The 24,649-nt window shown below is 52.6% G+C and overlaps 1 protein-coding gene across 1 annotated transcript; it reads right to left on the bottom strand.

Annotated features, from left to right (window-relative positions):
* Nucleotides 1-224: 224 nt before the first annotated feature.
* On the bottom strand, nt 225-9,694 carry LOC116438296 (serine/threonine-protein kinase PAK 3-like). The gene is made up of 11 exons (XM_032097134.1): nt 9,611-9,694; nt 8,938-9,096; nt 8,445-8,613; nt 6,325-6,388; nt 5,587-5,635; nt 4,705-4,817; nt 3,922-4,039; nt 3,004-3,103; nt 2,364-2,560; nt 866-1,003; nt 225-429 (listed from the first exon to the last, which is right to left on the bottom strand). Exons 1-11 carry the CDS (start codon nt 9,692-9,694, stop codon nt 301-303), a joined length of 1,320 nt encoding a protein of 439 aa, XP_031953025.1. The 3' UTR covers nt 225-300.
* Nucleotides 9,695-24,649: the final 14,955 nt, after the last annotated feature.

Below are 24,649 nucleotides of genomic sequence, written 5' to 3'. Positions count from 1 at the left end.
CTGCCTCAACTACAAGCACAATTGCTGGACAAAAAACGGCCAGTGTGCCGTATTCCAAAGGCAGTGTGGTTTGGAGAGGATGAATGAAGAAGAGCCTGCCCCACTTATAAACCATACCAAAGAAGTCGTAAGTGTCACTTTCCACCTTTAAGGAACAACGGACAATTCAGAAGGAAATCTTGAGCTTAATCACAAGGTGAGAAATAAGGAATCTTACAGATGAGTTGGGGTTCCAGAAACTTTATTTATTTGCCATCCATGTAGAGTACAATTGTACTCTACAATCCTAATCTAAACTGGTCATGAAGAAAATAGTCCTGAATGGATGGATTGCCACTGCCATCTTTTCTCCTCCTCCTTCCACTTCTTCACTGACTGGATCAGTGGCAGCAGGATGGACGCAGGCTTGGCTGATGTTACAAATGGATGCTGCCCAAAGGAAAAAAAAGCCAGCCAAGAACAATGAGCCATGGTTTTCCAAGCTCAGTGCTTCAAAGGCAGGGGTAATATTTTTAAAAGAAAAGGGGATTTACTCCGAGTAGGTCTAAGGTGTGTGTTGCAACAGTGGCACAGGTTGTCCTGAGAACTGGTAAGTGTCCCATCCCTGGAAACATTCCAGGTCAGGTGGGAAGGGGCTCTGAGCAACCTGACCTCTTTCAAGATATCCCTGCTCATTGCAGGCCACATGGATCAGATGGCCTTTACAGGTCCCTGCCAGCCCAGCCCAGGATTCCTCGCCATTTTCATTTGAAAAGCACCAGAAGTGGAGATGAGGAGGAAGGGGGCTCATCTGATGCCTTGGGCTCCAGTGGAGGAGAAGCCCATCCTCGGACACTGTTTGACCTGCAGCCCCTTTGCATTTTACCTGCAGGAGCTCCTTGGCAGACCAGCGCCGCTCCTCGTTTTTCTGCAGGCAGCAGCTCAGGAAGTGACGCAGCAAAGCTGAGAATAGCTTGGGCTGCTGCAGCTGTGGGGTCCCTCCTGTGGCTATCAGGAGTTCAGCCTGGAGAAAAAGGAAACACAAGACTCCACCTGCTTCTTTTGATGCCTTAGGTTTTAACTTTTCTCTTTTTCAAGTCCTGTACTGCCTAGTGTGTAGCTCTGAAGTTTCGTGTGGCCTGTTAGTTACTGTTCTCTCGTGCTAGTTAGACATAACAAAGCCTCTCTAGGTTTGCTCTCCAAGGACACTTCGATTGTCCCAGGGCCCAAAATGTATATTAAGCTCAACTCTGCAGTGGCAATTTCTGCCCTGGCAGAGAGGCAGAGATGACTTTCCTATACCAACAAAAAACCCAAACCCCAAAGCAGCTGCAGCTTTTCCAGCATCCAGCGGGTCTTGCCTTGGCAGCTGATTTGATTGGCTGACCTAGTTAGGGGCAACTACATCAGCAAAAGCACGTTTTGCTTCTCTGAAGATTCACACCAGCTTGACAGACTATTTGGAAGAGGGACTTTGCTCTAACTGTTTTCAAGTGTTATTATATAAAAGGGAGTTATTGCTCAGGTAAGGAAAGAAACATTTGGAACCTCGCATTCGACACAGACACGTTAAGATGCATGCAGAAACATATTGGGATGAAAATGCCTGTTTGGGCACACAGGAGCCACCTGCAGCTCTGTCTCGCAGCAGTCTGCAAGTTCCAGCTTCTCCGATGTGGCAAACGAATAACTTTTCGTGGTCAAATCAGAAGAAGGAGAAATGCCATCCCTATGGTAACCCTCTGCTCTTCTGGATACTCAAGTCAATACATTAATGATGTGCCCATCCCAGAAAGTGCCAGGTAAAAAATGGGAGGTTTTGGCAGGCTCTCCATGTCACCAGGCTGCAGCTTGGTCACGTGGAGAACGTGGCTTGGGCTATGACAGAAATATGGTCACTAAGTGTTTCAGCAACACTGCACAAGAAGCAGAAGATACTATGTGGCCTTTACACCCTCATGCCCAGGTTTTAGGCAAGTGACAAGAAACTGTACAGGGAGTGCAGTTCTTCTCTAGAAAACCACTGGTTTAGAGACTTTGTTGGTTTGGGTTTCTTTCCTTCTTTTCTGGAAATGTAACACCAGCTCTGAGATGTGTGTTTCGTGTTATTAGAGACATCTACACAGACAGACGAGCTGGAACAACTTAAAACCCAAAGGAAAGTGTTGCCTGAGAATGGAGAGTGTTTGCACTCAGGTGAGGCCTGAGTTCCCCCACTGATGCAACCAAAACTACAGCAGATGCTGATGTACTGCAGGGCCATTTTTAGAAGGGGACCTTGGTGGAAGCAGTGCCAGCAGATGGCAATGGGATTTTGTCTGATGGAGGACAGAACACAGGATAGGTGAAAAAGACAGAGGGATCAGTGAGTATTTGCTCCTTACCAAGGTAGGACTTTCATTGCAGTGAGGAACTTGTCGTTCCACCATTTCGATTCCCACAATTCCAAGAGACCATATGTCCACTTTGGGGCCATATGGTTGACCTTTCACAACCTCAGGCGCCATCCACCAAGACGTGCCGACCACTGAGCTCCTTCGATTCTGCTCAGGGGTGAGCTGAGCAGAGAGGCCAAAATCAGCTGAGGGGAACAAAAAAGTTCTGTACAATTAGGAAACCAAGCGAAAGAACTCCCCACTGTAAGTCTGCGAATGCATTGTTGAATCTCCTGGAAATCCGTCCCTGCTCTGTTTCCTCAGGACCTTAGCCAAGGAAATATGGAAGTGTCTGCTTCCAAAAATCCCCACATTTTTTAATGCTGCCCCCAGAAGTGGCTTTTATTCCCTGGAACCTTTAGATTGTAGCTCCCTCCCTCTGGAAGGGACACACACAGACCCAAACCAGTGCCACTCTGGACTGCTTTTTCCTCGCCACACCTCTGTGCACGTTGCAACTGTGCCTTCGGCTCGCTGCAGGGGTCCCTGCACTGCCACCAGCACCACTTTGGGGGAAGTGGCAGTCACTCAAAAGCAGCCCCAAACCCCACATCCCCGGAACGCTGTGCCTGGCCAAGAATATACCAACCCAGCTTGACAGAGCCGTCAGTTCTCAGAAGGATGTTGTAACTCTTCACATCTCGATGGATGACATAGTTTGAGTGAAGAAAATCCAGTCCTTGCAGGCACTGAGAGAGAAAACAGAGACAGGAGGATAAAAATTAGTGGTGTGATTTGAGCACACAAGAAAGGAAACAGCTCTAAAATATTCCCTTTCCAGGGGAATGGAGTGTAATGGCAGAACACAGTGCCATTGAGAGGAAGAGCTTGCTGCTCCAACACTACCTTTCTAAGGGAAGGCACGTCAGCTTTTGAGAGAGCCAACGGGAATTGCTGTTCTAGACTGTCCTCTGCAAGCCAGCCAGAATGACTGCTGCTGCAGTGGATGTGCTTTCTTCATCCAGAGGACAAACAAGGGTTTGCCAAGAAAGAAAGAGTCCCTCCCTTTGCTGTGAAGTGGGTCACTTTTGGGTGGGAGGCTGCATGGCAAAGGTTTTATTTGCTGGCCTCAGCACAGACTTGGAAGTATCACATGAGTCACCTTTCAGAAGCAAACAGCATTTTGGGTGCACTGCTATCCTTTTCAGCTGAGGACTCTGAGAAATGAGTCTCTTTTAGCATTAGTTTCAAATTCTGCCACCAGCACCTTTGCTTTTACAGGCAAGGAATGCAGTGAAGACAGGCTCCAGGCAAACATTCAGAGAGGCAAGGTGGAGAACGGCAAATACAAATACAAGAGACAGAGTGAGAATGCAACAGCAGGAGATAAGAGTACAAGAACAGAGCACAGTGAGGGCAGGCACACTGCCACGCAGTTCACCTGCTTCCCCATAGCATAGCAGCCACACAGATGCAAAGTTTGGCACATGGAACCACTCCAGTTCTCAGCCCCTGTTTCCCAGACAATCCTGCCCAAGCCCTCGGAAGCACAGGTGGGATTCCTGACCTCCCGACTGATGGCTGCCATCTCATATTCAGATATGTACATCTCATCGATGGCATCACTCAGAGTGCCTCCATCCATGTACTCCATCACCAGCCAGAGCTCATCATCCACAAGGTAGCTGAAAGAAGGAAATGAGGCCATGGAGATGAACGTGCATGGCTAGGCCACTGTTTGGAAAAGACAACGATTGATTCTTGTTTCCAGGTCCCTTTGAAACGAGGACAGACTCAAAGGAATAGACGTTCCCTCTAGGCTGTGCAGTGATTGCAGTCTGTGCTGTGTCAAGGAGAAAGGCACAGCTGTGAAAAAGGAGATGTCTTAGATGGCCAGCAAGTGAAAAACGCAGTTTACTAACAGCCCAGGTAAAAAGCTGTCACACATGGTGTTTATGGAAAAAAAGCACCTAGTCTTCCTGGCATGCACAGCAATGGAAAAGAGGGGCTGCAGTCCAAGGGAAATCCTCTCTTGGATGATTCATCAGCATTTAAGACTCTTGAGAAAAACCAAGCCCCAAGACAACGTGGTGGCAGTGAACTTCGAGGGTATTGACTTAGTAAGATAGCGCTGGTCAAGGCTTTTGAAGAATTTTCAAACTATGTGTGCCAGGGAAGACTACTGCAGACAAAATGCACTCTCTTCCCATCCATTGGAGATGAGTAGAGAAATAATGATTGGTCAATAATTAATGGCTCTATTTTCTGCCACAGACCAAAGCGGGTTTTTGACCTCTCATGCTTGCAGTAGGTAAACAAACATTCATGGGATAAGACCACGACCACTCACCTGTCTAAACAGTTGACCAGGTTGGGATTCCTATTCATCTTCATGACCATGAGTTCATTGACAGTTACTTCCTTTCTCCGCAGTCCTTGGAGATTAATTTTCTTTATGGCCACCTAAAATGACAATGACAATCAGTACCTTGAGAAGTTGGTGGCACGAGACCACAACGCACATGGAGCGAGTGATTTTGGAATGACACAGCCAAGCTGTGCCAAAGTGCCTTGTGATTAGACACTGGAGTAATTAGGAACTGACATTCCAACAGCCCATGTCTCCGCTCCCTTGAGGCCAGAAACAGGACACATGGCCACTGACGTTTTGCCTTGTCCACTTGGTAACAATGGTGTCTCAACTATCACCCACAAAGCTCTGCCCACACTCTCTGCTGAGTGCACAGAAGTAATCCAAGCCTTGCTACTCTATGGATACAGATCCTGGGCTATAAGCAGGGCTTAGGGCTTTTAGGGACACCTTGCAGATCCCTCCCTACGTGCAGTTCCCAAGTGCAGCACTGCAGGTTGCTAAGGAACTACCAGGAAGATTCAGACGTATTTGCTGGCAGCCAGAAATGAGAATTCAGGACTCTGAAGCTGTAGCCACAAAAAAGCAGTGAGATGCTCTAAGGCACCACCTTTGTTTTAGCCACTGAGAGCGAGTGAGCACTTCCTTCTCCAAAAGGAACCACTGCTCTCCTTGCCTTCCTTCTGGCAGCTGAGAAGGACAAAGACTGTCCCAAATGTATTTTGCAGGCTGGCACCAGTCTGTGCTTCTTGTGCCTTTGCAGCACAGCTGTCCCGGTGACCCAAAGCTCCAGCCACAACTCACACCAGAGCGGGAAAGCCCTCAAGAGCTGCAGAATCTGCAGGGACTGTTGACATTTACCTCTCCTCCTGTGGCATTGTCGAGTGCTCTACAAACTTCTCCAAAACCCCTAGAAATAAAACAGCAGCAAAGAAAGGAGAAGCTGTTTAGATCTTGGAGTGAAAGCCAGCCCAGACAGGAGATCTCTGCTGTAAGTGCCTAAAACCTGCAGGAGGCATGAGGGGTCTGCCAGAGGGCACATGATGCATTTTCCTCTCAAGTGCATGGGCACTGGGCCTGTTCCTGAAGCTTTGGGCTTTAGTGCCTCAGCTCAAAAAGAGAGCTTATTCTTTCATCTTGAGTTTCAGTTTCTAAACTGTGTGGTTCTAATCCTGAGCACCGAGTATTTCCTTCAGCAAACTCTTGGAAAGAACTGTTCCTGAGAACTGTTATCTGACAGCTACCGGGGGGGTAGGCTGCTCTTTCAGGCAAGCAAGATTCTCTTTCATTAGTGTGGCCGTATGATTTTGAGACATACAAAAATGCTAAGGAAATTAACACACAGCTGTCCCACACTTGAGAGACAGGAGATCTTCCAGCTCCTGTTCCTTGCTGCAGGCAAGACTGTGGCAGCATGGAGATGTCTTTGACAATGCCTTCTGACCACACGTACAAATTCTGCCCAGCACTGAGAGATGGGCCAATCTAACCCCAGTGTCTCAACATGTTTGCAGCTTGCCTGACTTCACACTTGGTAGATGTTCCACCAGCAGAACACCCGGCCCATGGTTTTGTAGAAGAAACTGTGGTTGGACTCACCCACTGCCGATATTTTCCAGTTCAGTGTATTTCGTCACCGGATTTTCCATGCTCACCATTTTGCCTGAGGGAAACAAAGTGCAAGATGCTCACTTTAAAGCAGAGATGCCACCTTCCAGGAGATACAAAAGGCAGCCCCACTGTCTGGGGCTCTGAGCCTTTTGTGGTCATCTGGGTAACAACAACAACAGCGACAAGAACCACAACAGCAACAGCGACAAGAACCACAACAGCAACAGCAACAAGCCAGGCAGCTCTGCAGCACAGATGGCCAGCATTGAGACTGATATTCTACAGTCCTCTGAAGAGATCTCTTGAGAGGAAACAAAAAGCCCAGAGAGATGCATTCCCAGGAGAGGAGGGCATCTTCTCCACCTTTCGCAGTTTGCCAGAAGAATGCCTTTCTCTTTGTAAACCAGAGCAGCTCATGTTGTGACCAATACCAACGGGGCTTTCAGCATCAGGATGCTCAGCCTTTATGGGCAGGCTGAGTTCAAAGATGCCCGTGCCCCATGTGAAGAACCACACTGCTTGTCTTCACCCTGACTGCGCGGATCAGCCGCTCGCATCGGACTCGCCCTCTCAGCTCCGCACGCGTCCCCGTCTTCCCAGCTCGGCACAGCGGCCATGGGCAGCAAGGACAGCAGTGCTCCTCAGGCGCTGGCGTGGCACGGACAGCTGCCCAGAGGAGATGCTGAGCCTCTCGTGAGTCCAGGCCGTGCGATGCAGAAGCCGGCCCAGACGAGGGGCTGCTGCCTCCCGGCAGCTCCGCGCTGCAGCGGCCGGGCAGCAGCAGGACTCTCTCAGCTAAGGAAGGCTCCAGCCTCTGCAGTCGCACCGGCCGTCAGGGGCAGGGCAGGTACCACAGCAAGGCTGGGAAGGGCCAAGGATGAGCACTGACAAGCACTGGCCAGAAGCCACAGCCAGGCCGAGCCCCGTTACAAGCTCTTGCCCCCTTTCAGGACACAAGAGGATTGGCTTTGAGATCAGACACACCGAGGTGCACATCAATGCCCTTTTTGTCCCAACAGGTGATGGTAGACACAGAGTCAACTGGGCTCTGTTCTCAGCCCCACCAAGTCTTACCTGAGAGCCCAGCACTGGCAGCTGTTATGGGCAGGAAGCAGATTAAATGGGTTGTGCTGCAGAATCACAAAGGGCTTCATGTGTTTTCCTAGAGAGTGAGCTGTGCAGGGGTTGGCCCAACGGGCAGCATTCTAACAGTCACGGGAATGATTGGGAATCAGGAATGAAAAAGTGCCACGGATCTGAGGGATAGACAGTGGATGGGCTGGTGGCTCACTCCTGAGAGCAGTGCAGTTTTACCTGACCACACCACATCGATGTGTCTCTTGGACACATCCTTATAAGCATAAAACTAGGATATTAAATAGGGATTGTTATAAAAGTATCTGCTTTTTCTTTGGGGACATGTGGAAAACACCTCTTGCTCTCAATTTGTGCTGTCACTTGATGTTTTTTCAAAGAAGTGGTCATTGGCAAAAATTTGCATTGTCATAAAAACCAACTGTAGATGTAGCAGTGGTAATAGTAACAGTCAAAAATTACACCAATAAGACACGAGGCAGAAGAGCTCCTTCAGGATGGAGAAAAACAACTTCACCAAAAAAAAAAAAAAAAGCCCAAACCAAACCAAAAAAAAAACAAAAAAACCACCAACCAAAATCCTTACAAACCCACCAAAAGACAAAACCCCAAAACCAAACAATTTCTGTGAAGATCTTTTGCTCTGATGAATGCTGAGAAATCAGGAGTCTAAGGAGAATTTAGGAAGCCAAATATTCTGTTCAGTTTGGCCACTAGCACAGAGGACTTGCCTAGACCATTTGCTAGGTCACAGCCTTCTACTGATCCAGGAACAGTCCCTGCTTCTGCCTTCAGCAGAGAGGGAAGCTCAGGCAAACCCAAGGCAGTCTGAGCTGTGCTCAGAGGCAGCAGGAACACCCAGAGCACTCCCTCGCTGCCTCAAAGCACAGCACTTCCTGTGAGGAGTCCTGAATGTCCCTGTGACACCAAACTGCGGAGGAACATTTGGCACAGCTATGCTGACACAGGCCCACAATACACTGTCCCTCACACAAGAAATACACAAGACATACTCAGTAGCTCCAGGAAGTAATCTTCCATCTCCTGTTGATGGGAAGAAGCTGTGTCAGTGTTGGAGCTGAGCAAACTGCCCTGGCTCCACTTCTCAGGCTGGGCTGCAAAGGCTCCTTTAGACAATGCTGCTGCTGCTGGAGCAGGTTCCATGAGAGAGCCTGTGGAGATCTGAGACAAGAAATGAGTTTGTGTCAGAAAGTGTGGCTGGCAGAGATTGCCCTGGGATCACATTTCAAGTGCAGGCCCATAGGAAGCTGCTTTCAGCCACATGCAGGGCTCTTAAAATGGATTTTTTTGGATGTCCGCTTCTCAAACCGGATGGGTCAAAACCCAAGGCCTATTTTACTTGAGTTCATGGCCAGATTCATGTTCCATGTTCATGGATTTTCTGAAGGACCACTGCCGCAATGACTATTCCACTTCCTCCCAAGCACTCTTTTCCCCCTCCAAGGGCTATGGACACACTTGCACCTCCTTGTTCTAATGTTCTACCTGCTCCCATTGAGTCCCCCTTTCTTCCACCATCTTCAGGACGGGCTCAAGCTGCAGCAGCGACAGTTCCTGTGCCCCATGCCAGCCTTGGGGCTCTTTGTGGCCAATCACTTGCTGGAAGTCTTTGCAGGCTGCCAGGTGAGATGTCCACACTTCCACCTCAAGTCAAACACAACAAAGCAGTCAGACGCTACAGCTTATCCCTGTCAGCTGCGGGTCACAGACTGTGAGGAAAGGGAAAGAACAGGTTCACAAGGGATACAGACAGCTTGTTTCAAGATCCATCAGGGTCACCAAGTTGACCTGCAAAAACACCTCAAGAAACAAGGAGAGCAGGAACAGGCCAGCAGGAATCCATTTGGATGACTGCTGGCCAACAGGCCAAAGGACTAGTCGCACTGTCCAGGGCAGCAGCTGAGATTCAGCAGCCCAGGACGTGTCCTTCAGAGAGGCTGTGATAGAGACCACAGCAGGATGACACTCAGAGATGTCACCCAGCCCGCCTGCTGCTCTGCAGAGGAAAGGTAGGAAGGGCAGAAAGCACCAGATTGGTGACTGCAGCGGCTATCTCTGTTTCACACACTCGCTATTCTAGAGCCCCTTGCTTTTGGAGTAGAAGATTAATTCCCTCTTGGATGATTTGCATTCCTTCATCCAGCCTCTTCTCCCTTGCCTTGATCCTAGCATCAGTTTCCTGCAGCTCTGCCTGCAGTTGTTTGTCGATGTTCCGTAAAGAAGAAGAGAGAGGATGTTTCATAAGTGGAGTGGTTTCAGCTCTTACACTTATCTGGTCTTGTAGATCACTCCTGATCCTCTATTAAGCTCTACAACAAACTCTACTAAGGAGAAATCATAACCTTGGATAGCAATGGGATTCCAAGTGCCTCCAACTAAAGTAAAATGGCCTAATTCAACACTACTGCATATTGCTCTGAATTAGATATTGCACCCTGCCTACTCTCAGCAAGCAACCTTCTCGCTGCAAAGCTGGGCTTTTAGTTCTTCAACAGCTCTCAAATGCAAAAGCAGCTATTACACAGCCATGCCTTTGCTATTGCTGCTGCACACATGGAAACCTAAAACTGCATCGCAATCTCTCCCAGGGCTGGAAAAGGGCAGCAAAGGTTGAGCAAAAGCACCTTGGCTTGCTGGAGAAAGAGAAAATAAACAGGGCTTCTCCTCCTAGCAAACTACAAACCAAGAGACCAAAAGACAAAAGTGTCACCTGCTGCAGTGCCTAAAGCCCTTGCGTGCACGGAGGGGATGCTTGGCAGGGGATGCAAGGGCACTTGTGGCGAGCACTGTCATGTAGGCATTTAGGGAAGTCTGCTTGAAGGTGCCTCAGGAGCCTCCCTTTCCCCAGCCTAAAGCTGCCTCAGCACCTCCTCATGGCACTTGGGCTCCACACCCTTCCCCAGCTCCCTTGCCCTTCTCTGCACACGCTGCAGCCCCTCAAGGTCTTTTCTTCTTCACAGGGGCCCACAACTGGACCCAGCACTCGAGCTGCGCACTCACCCGTGCCCAGCACAGGGGGACGCTCACTGCCCTGCTCCTGCTGCCCCACTATTGCTGACACAGGCCAGCATGCCCTTGGCCTTCCTGGCCACCTGGGCACACGCTGGCTCACGTTCAGCTACTGTGGACCCGCACCCCTGGCTCCTTTTCTCCCACGCAGCTCCCCAGGCACAAAGTTGCACAGTTGACTTCAAATACAGCAGCCAGAACTTCAAGATCTCCTTCCTCTTCTTAACCCTACGAGACAGCACTCAAGGACCTGCAGCTTTGCCCCCACTCTAGGCTCCAGTGCAGTTTTCAAGTGCAGTTTGAAAAACAGACTCCACAACAGAAAGTAGCTGCAGAAACATGGCAGCCTCTGGCTTCTGCCACGGAAGAAGGGTTCCCAACTGCGCACTTTGTTTCTTTTGCCACACGGGACAAGAGTGGCCCCACACAGGTCCCTGGACAACACAACCATCTCTTTGCAGCTTATCAAAAGCAAAACCACAGGCGCACTCAGAGCCCCTGTCAGCTCTGCTCCTGACTGCTCTGCCTGAAGAGGCGAAAGAACAACCTGGCAACAAAGGCACCAAAGCCCCTGACTTCATCAAGCAGCAGCTCCCCGTCCCCAGTGTGTCTCTGAACTACTCCCAGCTAGGCCCACCCAAGAAGCTCCTGTGGACAAACCACCCCAAACAACTTGTGTGCTCACGTCAACAGCTTTTGTGCCAGCAGCTACTTGGCCAGCCTGCGCAGTGGGACACGTCTCTCCAGGCCACCGTGTCCCCTACGTGTGTGGCAAGGCTGAGAGCGGTGTCCTTTGAGCGCTCCCTCCTCTGGGGACAGGGGAGCCTTCACGATTCACGTTTGCCCCTCTTGGAATGCCAGCAAGCTGGGGCCTAAACATGACAGCTCAAAGGCCGTGTTCCAGCTCTCACTGGCTGGCGGGAATCGCTAGGTCCTGCCAGGACTCCAGCACTCAGCATCCTCGGCCACCACCAGCAAGTGCTGGCCGCTCAGAAACTTGCAGCTCTCATTTCCTCTAAAGACAGCCCCAACCACAACTGGCACTTACTGGCTCAGGACGTGCAGGTTTGCGTCTGAGCACGGCTGGAGATTCTGGACATTTTGCATCCCATTTGGCCTCTCTTCCAGGAGCAGAGGGAGCCAGAGGAGAGCCTGCGGTTGCTTCTGTGCTCTGTGGAGAGGCAGCAGCGTGAGGGACAGGCAGTTACCTGTCATTTCTAACCTTATCTCTATTCAGCTCTACAACCAGCTCTACTAAGGAGGAATCATAGCCTTGGATAGCAATGGGATTCCAAGCGCCTCCAACTAAAGTAAAATGGCCTAATTCAACACTACTGCATATTGCTCTGAATTAGATATTGCACCCTGCCTACTCTCAGCAAGCAACCTTCTCGCTGCAAAGCTGGGCTTTTAGTTCTTCAACAGCTCTCAAATGCAAAAGCAGCTATTACACAGCCATGCCTTTGCTATTGCTGCTGCACACATGGAAACCTAAAACTGCATCGCAATCTCTCCCAGGGCTGGAAAAGGGCAGCAAAGGTTGAGCAAAAGCACCTTGGCTTGCTGGAGAAAGAGAAAATAAACAGGGCTTCTCCTCCTAGCAAACTACAAACCAAGAGACCAAAAGACAAAAGTGTCACCTGCTGCAGTGCCTAAAGCCCTTGCGTGCACGGAGGGGATGCTTGGCAGGGGATGCAAGGGCACTTGTGGCGAGCACTGTCATGTAGGCATTTAGGGAAGTCTGCTTGAAGGTGCCTCAGGAGCCTCCCTTTCTCCAGCCTAAAGCTGCCTCAGCACCTCCTCATGGCACTTGGGCTCCACACCCTTCCCCAGCTCCCTTGCCCTTCTCTGCACACGCTGCAGCCCCTCAAGGTCTTTTCTTCTTCACAGGGGCCCACAACTGGACCCAGCGCCGAGCTGCGCACTCACCCGTGCCCAGCACAGGGGGACGCTCACTGCCCTGCTCCTGCTGCCCCACTATTGCTGACACAGGCCAGCATGCCCTTGGCCTTCCTGGCCACCTGGGCACACGCTGGCTCACGTTCAGCTACTGTGGACCCGCACCCCTGGCTCCTTTTCTCCCACGCAGCTCCCCAGGCACAAAGTTGCACAGTTGACTTCAAATACAGCAGCCAGAACTTCAAGATCTCCTTCCTCTTCTTAACCCTACGAGACAGCACTCAAGGACCTGCAGCTTTGCCCCCACTCTAGGCTCCAATTGCAGTTTTCAAATGGAGTTTGAAAAACAGACTTCACAACAGAAAGTAGCTGCAGAAACATGGCAGCCTCTGGCTTCTGCCACGGAAGAAGGGTTCCCAACTGCGCACTTTGTTTCTTTTGCCACACGGGACAAGAGTGGCCCCACACAGGTCCCTGGACAACACAACCATCTCTTTGCAGCTTATCAAAAGCAAAACCACAGGCGCACTCAGAGCCCCTGTCAGCTCTGCTCCTGACTGCTCTGCCTGAAGAGGCGAAAGAACAACCTGGCAACAAAGGCACCAAAGCCCCTGACTTCATCAAGCAGCAGCTCCCCGTCCCCAGTGTGTCTCTGAACTACTCCCAGCTAGGCCCACCCAAGAAGCTCCTGTGGACAAACCACCCCAAACAACTTGTGTGCTCACGTCAACAGCTTTTGTGCCAGCAGCTACTTGGCCAGCCTGCGCAGTGGGACACGTCTCTCCAGGCCACCGTGTCCCCTACGTGTGTGGCAAGGCTGAGAGCGGTGTCTTTGGAGCGCTCCCTCCTCTGGGGACAGGGGAGCCTTCACCATTCCCGTTTGCCCCTCTTGGAATGCCAGCAAGCTGGGGCCTAAACATGACAGCTCAAAGGCCGTGTTCCAGCTCTCACTGGCTGGCGGGAATCGCTAGGTCCTGCCAGGACTCCAGCACTCAGCATCCTCGGCCACCACCAGCAAGTGCTGGCCGCTCAGAAACTTGCAGCTCTCATTTCCTCTAAAGGCAGCCCCAACCACAACTGGCACTTACTGGCTCAGGACGTGCAGGTTTGCATCTGACCACGGCTGGAGAAGTCGGGACATTTTGCTCCTCTTCAGCCTCTTCTCCAGGAGCAGAGGGAGCCAGAGAAGAGCCTGCGGTTGCTTCTGTGCTCTGTGGAGAGGCAGCAGCGTGAGGGACAGGCCGTTACCTGTCATTTCTAACCTTATCTCTATTCAGCTCTACAACCAGCTCTACTAAGGAGGAATCATAGCCTTGGATAGCAATGGGATTCCAAGCGCCTCCAACTAAAGTAAAATGGCCTAATTCAACACTACTGCATATTGCTCTGAATTAGATATTGCACCCTGCCTACTCTCAGCAAGCAACCTTCTCGCTGCAAAGCTGGGCTTTTAGTTCTTCAACAGCTCTCAAATGCAAAAGCAGCTATTACACAGCCATGCCTTTGCTATTGCTGCTGCACACATGGAAACCTAAAACTGCATCGCAATCTCTCCCAGGGCTGGAAAAGGGCAGCAAAGGTTGAGCAAAAGCACCTTGGCTTGCTGGAGAAAGAGAAAATAAACAGGGCTTCTCCTCCTAGCAAACTACAAACCAAGAGACCAAAAGACAAAAGTGTCACCTGCTGCAGTGCCTAAAGCCCTTGCGTGCACGGAGGGGATGCTTGGCAGGGGATGCAAGGGCACTTGTGGCGAGCACTGTCATGTAGGCATTTAGGGAAGTCTGCTTGAAGGTGCCTCAGGAGCCTCCCTTTCTCCAGCCTAAAGCTGCCTCAGCACCTCCTCATGGCACTTGGGCTCCACACCCTTCCCCAGCTCCCTTGCCCTTCTCTGCACACGCTGCAGCCCCTCAAGGTCTTTTCTTCTTCACAGGGGCCCACAACTGGACCCAGCACACGAGCTGCGGCCTCACCCGTGCCCAGCACAGGGGGACGCTCACTGCCCTGCTCCTGCTGCCCCACTATTGCTGACACAGGCCAGCATGCCCTTGGCCTTCCTGGCCACCTGGGCACACGCTGGCTCACGTTCAGCTACTGTGGACCCGCACCCCTGGCTCCTTTTCTCCCACGCAGCTCCCCAGGCACAAAGTTGCACAGTTGACTTCAAATACAGCAGCCAGAACTTCAAGATCTCCTTCCTCTTCTTAACCCTACGAGACAGCACTCAAGGACCTGCAGCTTTGCCCCCACTCTAGGCTCCAGTGCAGTTTTCAAATGGAGTTTGAGAAACAGTCTTCACAACAGAAAGTAGCTGCAGAAACATGGCAGCCTCTGGCTTCTGCCACGGAAGAAGGGTTCCCAACTGCGCACTTTGTTTCTTTTGCCACACGGGACAAGAGTGGCCCCACACAGGTCCCTGGACAACACAACCATCTCTTTGCAGCTTATCAAAAGCAAAACCACAGGCGCACTCAGAGCCCCTGTCAGCTCTGCTCCTGACTGCTCTGCCTGAAGAGGCGAAAGAACAACCTGGCAACAAAGGCACCAAAGCCCCTGACTTCATCAAGCAGCAGCTCCCCGTCCCCAGTGTGTCTCTGAACTACTCCCAGCTAGGCCCACCCAAGAAGCTCCTGTGGACAAACCACCCCAAACAACTTGTGTGCTCACATCAACAGCTTTTGTGCCAGCAGCTACTTGGCCAGCCTGCGCAGTGGGACACGTCTCTCCAGGCCACCGTGTCCCCTACGTGTGTGGCAAGGCTGAGAGCGGTGTCCTTTGAGCGCTCCCTCCTCTGGGGACAGGGGAGCCTTCATGATTCACGTTTGCCCCTCTTGGAATGCCAGCAAGCTGGGGCCTAAACATGACAGCTCAAAGGCCGTGTTCCAGCTCTCACTGGCTGGCGGGAATCGCTAGGTCCTGCCAGGACTCCAGCACTCAGCATCCTCGGCCACCACCAGCAAGTGCTGGCCGCTCAGAAACTTGCAGCTCTCATTTCCTCTAAAGGCAGCCCCAACCACAACTGGCACTTACTGGCTCAGGACGTGCAGGTTTGCGTCTGACCACGGCTGGAGAAGTCGGGACATTTTGCTCCTCTTCAGCCTCTTCTCCAGGAGCAGAGGGAGCCAGAGGAGAGCCTGCGGTTGCTTCTGTGCTCTGTGGAGAGGCAGCAGCGTGAGGGACAGGCAGTTACCTGTCATTTCTAACCTTATCTCTATTCAGCTCTACAACCAGCTCTACTAAGGAGGAATCATAGCCTTGGATAGCAATGGGATTCCAAGCGCCTCCAACTAAAGTAAAATGGCCTAATTCAACACTACTGCATATTGCTCTGAATTAGATATTGCACCCTGCCTACTCTCAGCAAGCAACCTTCTCGCTGCAAAGCTGGGCTTTTAGTTCTTCAACAGCTCTCAAATGCAAAAGCAGCTATTACACAGCCATGCCTTTGCTATTGCTGCTGCACACATGGAAACCTAAAACTGCATCGCAATCTCTCCCAGGGCTGGAAAAGGGCAGCAAAGGTTGAGCAAAAGCACCTTGGCTTGCTGGAGAAAGAGAAAATAAACAGGGCTTCTCCTCCTAGCAAACTACAAACCAAGAGACCAAAAGACAAAAGTGTCACCTGCTGCAGTGCCTAAAGCCCTTGCGTGCACGGAGGGGATGCTTGGCAGGGGATGCAAGGGCACTTGTGGCGAGCACTGTCATGTAGGCATTTAGGGAAGTCTGCTTGAAGGTGCCTCAGGAGCCTCCCTTTCTCCAGCCTAAAGCTGCCTCAGCACCTCCTCATGGCACTTGGGCTCCACACCCTTCCCCAGCTCCCTTGCCCTTCTCTGCACACGCTGCAGCCCCTCAAGGTCTTTCTTCTTCACAGGGGCCCACAACTGGACCCAGCACTCGAGCTGCGGCCTCACCCGTGCCCAGCACAGGGGGACGCTCACTGCCCTGCTCCTGCTGCCCCACTATTGCTGACACAGGCCAGCATGCCCTTGGCCTTCCTGGCCACCTGGGCACACGCTGGCTCACGTTCAGCTACTGTGGACCCGCACCCCTGGCTCCTTTTCTCCCACGCAGCTCCCCAGGCACAAAGTTGCACAGTTGACTTCAAATACAGCAGCCAGAACTTCAAGATCTCCTTCCTCTTCTTAACCCTACGAGACAGCACTCAAGGACCTGCAGCTTTGCCCCCACTCTAGGCTCCAGTGCAGTTTTCAAATGGAGTTTGAGAAACAGTCTTCACAACAGAAAGTAGCTGCAGAAACATGGCAGCCTCTGGCTTCTGCCACGGAAGAAGGGTTCCCAACTGCGCACTTTGTTTCTTTTGCCACACGGGACAAGAGTGGCCCCACACAGGTCCCTGGACAACACAACCATCTCTTTGCAGCTTATCAAAAGCAAAACCACAGGCGCACTCAGAGCCCCTGTCAGCTCTGCTCCTGACTGCTCTGCCTGAAGAGGCGAAAGAACAACCTGGCAACAAAGGCACCAAAGCCCCTGACTTCATCAAGCAGCAGCTCCCCGTCCCCAGTGTGTCTCTGAACTACTCCCAGCTAGGCCCACCCAAGAAGCTCCTGTGGACAAACCACCCCAAACAACTTGTGTGCTCACGTCAACAGCTTTTGTGCCAGCAGCTACTTGGCCAGCCTGCGCAGTGGGACACGTCTCTCCAGGCCACCGTGTCCCCTACGTGTGTGGCAAGGCTGAGAGCGGTGTCCTTTGAGCGCTCCCTCCTCTGGGGACAGGGGAGCCTTCACCGATTCTGCGTTTGCCCCTCTTGGAATGCCAGCAAGCTGGGGCCTAAACATGACAGCTCAAAGGCCGTGTTCCAGCTCTCACTGGCTGGCGGGAATCGCTAGGTCCTGCCAGGACTCCAGCACTCAGCATCCTCGGCCACCACCAGCAAGTGCTGGCCGCTCAGAAACTTGCAGCTCTCATTTCCTCTAAAGGCAGCCCCAACCACAACTGGCACTTACTGGCTCAGGACGTTCAGGTTTGCGTCTGAGCACGGCTGGAGATTTCTGGACATTTTGCACCCATTTGGCCTCTCTTCCAGGAGCAGAGGGAGCCAGAGGAGAGCCTGCGGTTGCTTCTGTGCTCTGTGGAGAGGCAGCAGCGTGAGGGACAGGCCGTTACCTGTCATTTCTAACCTTATCTCTATTCAGCTCTACAACCAGCTCTACTAAGGAGGAATCATAGCCTTGGATAGCAATGGGATTCCAAGCGCCTCCAACTAAAGTAAAATGGCCTAATTCAACACTACTGCATATTGCTCTGAATTAGATATTGCACCCTGCCTACTCTCAGCAAGCAACCTTCTCGCTGCAAAGCTGGGCTTTTAGTTCTTCAACAGCTCTCAAATGCAAAAGCAGCTATTACACAGCCATGCCTTTGCTATTGCTGCTGCACACATGGAAACCTAAAACTGCATCGCAATCTCTCCCAGGGCTGGAAAAGGGCAGCAAAGGTTGAGCAAAAGCACCTTGGCTTGCTGGAGAAAGAGAAAATAAACAGGGCTTCTCCTCCTAGCAAACTACAAACCAAGAGACCAAAAGACAAAAGTGTCACCTGCTGCAGTGCCTAAAGCCCTTGCGTGCACGGAGGGGATGCTTGGCAGGGGATGCAAGGGCACTTGTGGCGAGCACTGTCATGTAGGCATTTAGGGAAGTCTGCTTGAAGGTGCCTCAGGAGCCTCCCTTTCCCCAGCCTAAAGCTGCCTCAGCACCTCCTCATGGCACTTGGGCTCCACACCCTTCCCCAGCTCCCTTGCCCTTCTCTGCACACGCTGCAGCCCCTCAAGGTCTTTTCTTCTTCACAGGGGCCCACAACTGGACCCAGCACTCGAGCTGCGGCCTCACCCGTGCCCAGCACAGGGGGACGCTCACTGCCCTGCTCCTGCTGCCCCACTATTGCTGACACAGGCCAGCATGCCCTTGGCCTTCCTGGCCACCTGGGCACACGCTGGCTCACGTTCAGCTACTGTGGACCCGCACCCCTGGCTCCTTTTCTCCCATGCAGCTCCCCAGGCACAAAGTTGCACAGTTGACTTCAAATACAGCAGCCAGAACTTCAAGATCTCCTTCCTCTTCTTAACCCTACGAGACAGCACTCAAGGACCTGCAGCTTTGCCCCCACTCTAGGCTCCAGTGCAGTTTTCAAATGGAGTTTGAGAAACAGTCTTCACAACAGAAAGTAGCTGCAGAAACATGGCAGCCTCTGGCTTCTGCCACGGAAGAAGGGTTCCCAACTGCGCACTTTGTTTCTTTTGCCACACGGGACAAGAGTGGCCCCACACAGGTCCCTGGACAACACAACCATCTCTTTGCAGCTTATCAAAAGCAAAACCACAGGCGCACTCAGAGCCCCTGTCAGCTCTGCTCCTGACTGCTCTGCCTGAAGAGGCGAAAGAACAACCTGGCAACAAAGGCACCAAAGCCCCTGACTTCATCAAGCAGCAGCTCCCCGTCCCCAGTGTGTCTCTGAACTACTCCCAGCTAGGCCCACCCAAGAAGCTCCTGTGGACAAACCACCCCAAACAACTTGTGTGCTCACGGTCAACAGCTTTTGTGCCAGCAGCTACTTGGCCAGCCTGCGCAGTGGGACACGTCTCTCCAGGCCACCGTGTCCCCTACGTGTGTGGCAAGGCTGAGAGCGGTGTCTTTGGAGCGCTCCCTCCTCTGGGGACAGGGGAGCCTTCACCATTCTGGTTTGCCCCTCTTGGAATGCCAGCAAGCTGGGGCCTAAACATGACAGCTCAAAGGCCGTGTTCCAGCTCTCACTGGCTGGCGGGAATCGCTAGGTCCTGCCAGGACTCCAGCACTCAGCATCCTCGGCCACCACCAGCAAGTGCTGGCCGCTCAGAAACTTGCAGCTCTCATTTCCTCTAAAGACAGCCCCAACCACAACTGGCACTTACTGGCTCAGGACGTGCAGGTTTGCGTCTGACCACGGCTGGAGAATTCTGGACATTTTGCATCCATCTTCAGGCCTCTTCTTCCAGGAGCAGAGGGAGCCAGAGGAGAGCCTGCGGTTGCTTCTGTGCTCTGTGGAGAGGCAGCAGCGTGAGGGACAGGCAGTTACCTGTCATTTCTAACCTTATCTCTATTCAGCTCTACAACCAGCTCTACTAAGGAGAAATCATAGCCTTGGATAGCAATGGGATTCCAAGCGCCTCCAACTAAAGTAAAATGGCCTAATTCAACACTACTGCATATTGCTCTGAATTAGATATTGCACCCTGCCTACTCTCAGCAAGCAACCTTCTCGCTGCAAAGCTGGGCTTTTAGTTCTTCAACAGCTCTCAAATGCAAAAGCAGCTATTACACAGCCATGCCTTTGCTATTGCTGCTGCACACATGGAAACCTAAAACTGCATCGCAATCTCTCCCAGGGCTGGAAAAGGGCAGCAAAGGTTGAGCAAAAGCACCTTGGCTTGCTGGAGAAAGAGAAAATAAACAGGGCTTCTCCTCCTAGCAAACTACAAACCAACAGACCAAAAGACAAAAGTGTCACCTGCTGCAGTGCCTAAAGCCCTTGCGTGCACGGAGGGGATGCTTGGCAGGGGATGCAAGGGCACTTGTGGCGAGCACTGTCATGTAGGCATTTAGGGAAGTCTGCTTGAAGGTGCCTCAGGAGCCTCCCTTTCCCCAGCCTAAAGCTGCCTCAGCACCTCCTCATGGCACTTGGGCTCCACACCCTTCCCCAGCTCCCTTGCCCTTCTCTGCACACGCTGCAGCCCCTCAAGGTCTTTTCTTCTTCACAGGGGCCCACAACTGGACCCAGCGCTCGAGCTGCGGCCTCACCCGTGCCCAGCACAGGGGGACGCTCACTGCCCTGCTCCTGCTGCCCCACTATTGCTGACACAGGCCAGCATGCCCTTGGCCTTCCTGGCCACCTGGGCACACGCTGGCTCACGTTCAGCTACTGTGGACCCGCACCCCTGGCTCCTTTTCTCCCACGCAGCTCCCCAGGCACAAAGTTGCACAGTTGACTTCAAATACAGCAGCCAGAACTTCAAGATCTCCTTCCTCTTCTTAACCCTACGAGACAGCACTCAAGGACCTGCAGCTTTGCCCCCACTCTAGGCTCCAGTGCAGTTTTCAAATGGAGTTTGAGAAACAGTCTTCACAACAGAAAGTAGCTGCAGAAACATGGCAGCCTCTGGCTTCTGCCACGGAAGAAGGGTTCCCAACTGCGCACTTTGTTTCTTTTGCCACACGGGACAAGAGTGGCCCCACACAGGTCCCTGGACAACACAACCATCTCTTTGCAGCTTATCAAAAGCAAAACCACAGGCGCACTCAGAGCCCCTGTCAGCTCTGCTCCTGACTGCTCTGCCTGAAGAGGCGAAAGAACAACCTGGCAACAAAGGCACCAAAGCCCCTGACTTCATCAAGCAGCAGCTCCCCGTCCCCAGTGTGTCTCTGAACTACTCCCAGCTAGGCCCACCCAAGAAGCTCCTGTGGACAAACCACCCCAAACAACTTGTGTGCTCACGTCAACAGCTTTTGTGCCAGCAGCTACTTGGCCAGCCTGCGCAGTGGGACACGTCTCTCCAGGCCACCGTGTCCCCTACGTGTGTGGCAAGGCTGAGAGCGGTGTCTTTGGAGCGCTCCCTCCTCTGGGGACAGGGGAGCCTTCACCATTCTGGTTTGCCCCTCTTGGAATGCCAGCAAGCTGGGGCCTAAACATGACAGCTCAAAGGCCGTGTTCCAGCTCTCACTGGCTGGCGGGAATCGCTAGGTCCTGCCAGGACTCCAGCACTCAGCATCCTCGGCCACCACCAGCAAGTGCTGGCCGCTCAGAAACTTGCAGCTCTCATTTCCTCTAAAGGCAGCCCCAACCACAACTGGCACTTACTGGCTCAGGACGTTCAGGTTTGCGTCTGAGCACGGCTGGAGATTTCTGGACATTTTGCACCCATTTGGCCTCTCTTCCAGGAGCAGAGGGAGCCAGAGGAGAGCCTGCGGTTGCTTCTGTGCTCTGTGGAGAGGCAGCAGCGTGAGGGACAGGCCGTTACCTGTCATTTCTAACCTTATCTCTATTCAGCTCTACAACCAGCTCTACTAAGGAGGAATCATAGCCTTGGATAGCAATGGGATTCCAAGCGCCTCCAACTAAAGTAAAATGGCCTAATTCAACACTACTGCATATTGCTCTGAATTAGATATTGCACCCTGCCTACTCTCAGCAAGCAACCTTCTCGCTGCAAAGCTGGGCTTTTAGTTCTTCAACAGCTCTCAAATGCAAAAGCAGCTATTACACAGCCATGCCTTTGCTATTGCTGCTGCACACATGGAAACCTAAAACTGCATTGCAATCTCTCCCAGGGCTGGAAAAGGGCAGCAAAGGTTGAGCAAAAGCACCTTGGCTTGCTGGAGAAAGAGAAAATAAACAGGGCTTCTCCTCCTAGCAAACTACAAACCAAGAGACCAAAAGACAAAAGTGTCACCTGCTGCAGTGCCTAAAGCCCTTGCGTGCACGGAGGGGATGCTTGGCAGGGGATGCAAGGGCACTTGTGGCGAGCACTGTCATGTAGGCATTTAGGGAAGTCTGCTTGAAGGTGCCTCAGGAGCCTCCCTTTCTCCAGCCTAAAGCTGCCTCAGCACCTCCTCATGGCACTTGGGCTCCACACCCTTCCCCAGCTCCCTTGCCCTTCTCTGCACACGCTGCAGCCCCTCAAGGTCTTTTCTTCTTCACAGGGGCCCACAACTGGACCCAGCGCTCGAGCTGCGGCCTCACCCGTGCCCAGCACAGGGGGACGCTCACTGCCCTGCTCCTGCTGCCCCACTATTGCTGACACAGGCCAGCATGCCCTTGGCCTTCCTGGCCACCTGGGCACACGCTGGCTCACGTTCAGCTACTGTGGACCCGCACCCCTGGCTCCTTTTCTCCCATGCAGCTCCCCAGGCACAAAGTTGCACAGTTGACTTCAAATACAGCAGCCAGAACTTCAAGATCTCCTTCCTCTTCTTAACCCTACGAGACAGCACTCAAGGACCTGCAGCTTTGCCCCCACTCTAGGCTCCAGTGCAGTTTTCAAATGGAGTTTGAGAAACAGTCTTCACAACAGAAAGTAGCTGCAGAAACATGGCAGCCTCTGGCTTCTGCCACGGAAGAAGGGTTCCCAACTGCGCACTTTGTTTCTTTTGCCACACGGGACAAGAGTGGCCCCACACAGGTCCCTGGACAACACAACCATCTCTTTGCAGCTTATCAAAAGCAAAACCACAGGCGCACTCAGAGCCCCTGTCAGCTCTGCTCCTGACTGCTCTGCCTGAAGAGGCGAAAGAACAACCTGGCAACAAAGGCACCAAAGCCCCTGACTTCATCAAGCAGCAGCTCCCCGTCCCCAGTGTGTCTCTGAACTACTCCCAGCTAGGCCCACCCAAGAAGCTCCTGTGGACAAACCACCCCAAACAACTTGTGTGCTCACAGTCAACAGCTTTTGTGCCAGCAGCTACTTGGCCAGCCTGCGCAGTGGGACACGTCTCTCCAGGCCACCGTGTCCCCTACGTGTGTGGCAAGGCTGAGAGCGGTGTCTTTGGAGCGCTCCCTCCTCTGGGGACAGGGGAGCCTTCACCATTCTGCTTTGCCCCTCTTGGAATGCCAGCAAGCTGGGGCCTAAACATGACAGCTCAAAGGCCGTGTTCCAGCTCTCACTGGCTGGCGGGAATCGCTAGGTCCTGCCAGGACTCCAGCACTCAGCATCCTCGGCCACCACCAGCAAGTGCTGGCCGCTCAGAAACTTGCAGCTCTCATTTCCTCTAAAGGCAGCCCCAACCACAACTGGCACTTACTGGCTCAGGACGTTCAGGTTTGCGTCTGACCACGGCTGGAGAAGTCGGGACATTTTGCACCCATTTGGCCTCTCTTCCAGGAGCAGAGGGAGCCAGAGGAGAGCCTGCGGTTGCTTCTGTGCTCTGTGGAGAGGCAGCAGCGTGAGGGACAGGCAGTTACCTGTCATTTCTAACCTTATCTCTATTCAGCTCTACAACCAGCTCTACTAAGGAGGAATCATAGCCTTGGATAGCAATGGGATTCCAAGCGCCTCCAACTAAAGTAAAATGGCCTAATTCAACACTACTGCATATTGCTCTGAATTAGATATTGCACCCTGCCTACTCTCAGCAAGCAACCTTCTCTCTGCAAAGCTGGGCTTTTAGTTCTTCAACAGCTCTCAAATGCAAAAGCAGCTATTACACAGCCATGCCTTTGCTATTGCTGCTGCACACATGGAAACCTAAAACTGCATTGCAATCTCTCCCAGGGCTGGAAAAGGGCAGCAAAGGTTGAGCAAAAGCACCTTGGCTTGCTGGAGAAAGAGAAAATAAACAGGGCTTCTCCTCCTAGCAAACTACAAACCAAGAGACCAAAAGACAAAAGTGTCACCTGCTGCAGTGCCTAAAGCCCTTGCGTGCACGGAGGGGATGCTTGGCAGGGGATGCAAGGGCACTTGTGGCGAGCACTGTCATGTAGGCATTTAGGGAAGTCTGCTTGAAGGTGCCTCAGGAGCCTCCCTTTCCCCAGCCTAAAGCTGCCTCAGCACCCCCTCATGGCACTTGGGCTCCACACCCTTCCCCAGCTCCCTTGCCCTTCTCTGCACACGCTGCAGCCCCTCAAGGTCTTTTCTTCTTCACAGGGGCCCACAACTGGACCCAGCACTCGAGCTGCGGCCTCACCCGTGCCCAGCACAGGGGGACGCTCACTGCCCTGCTCCTGCTGCCCCACTATTGCTGACACAGGCCAGCATGCCCTTGGCCTTCCTGGCCACCTGGGCACACGCTGGCTCACGTTCAGCTACTGTGGACCCGCACCCCTGGCTCCTTTTCTCCCACGCAGCTCCCCAGGCACAAAGTTGCACAGTTGACTTCAAATACAGCAGCCAGAACTTCAAGATCTCCTTCCTCTTCTTAACCCTACGAGACAGCACTCAAGGACCTGCAGCTTTGCCCCCACTCTAGGCTCCAGTGCAGTTTTCAAATGGAGTTTGAGAAACAGACTCCACAACAGAAAGTAGCTGCAGAAACATGGCAGCCTCTGGCTTCTGCCACGGAAGAAGGGTTCCCAACTGCGCACTTTGTTTCTTTTGCCACACGGGACAAGAGTGGCCCCACACAGGTCCCTGGACAACACAACCATCTCTTTGCAGCTTATCAAAAGCAAAACCACAGGCGCACTCAGAGCCCCTGTCAGCTCTGCTCCTGACTGCTCTGCCTGAAGAGGCGAAAGAACAACCTGGCAACAAAGGCACCAAAGCCCCTGACTTCATCAAGCAGCAGCTCCCCGTCCCCAGTGT

Source organism: Corvus moneduloides, chromosome Z (assembly GCF_009650955.1).
Source record: "Corvus moneduloides isolate bCorMon1 chromosome Z, bCorMon1.pri, whole genome shotgun sequence".
In the NCBI taxonomy this organism is placed as follows: Eukaryota; Metazoa; Chordata; class Aves; order Passeriformes; family Corvidae; genus Corvus; species Corvus moneduloides.
The sequence above is the reverse complement of the archived record's forward strand: the minus strand, read 5'-3'. Positions and strand labels throughout refer to the sequence as shown.

Coding starts and splice junctions, on each gene's coding strand:
- LOC116438296 (XM_032097134.1), bottom strand. CDS start 9,694: ATGAAACATCCTCTCTCTTCTTCTTTACGGAACATCGACAAACAACTG. Junction 6,389..8,444: donor TTACTTCCTGGAGCTACTGA/GTATGTCTTGTG, acceptor TGTTTCCCTCAG/GCAAAATGGTGAGCATGGAA. Junction 3,104..3,921: donor TGGCAGCCATCAGTCGGGAG/GTCAGGAATCCC, acceptor TTTCTCTCTCAG/TGCCTGCAAGGACTGGATTT.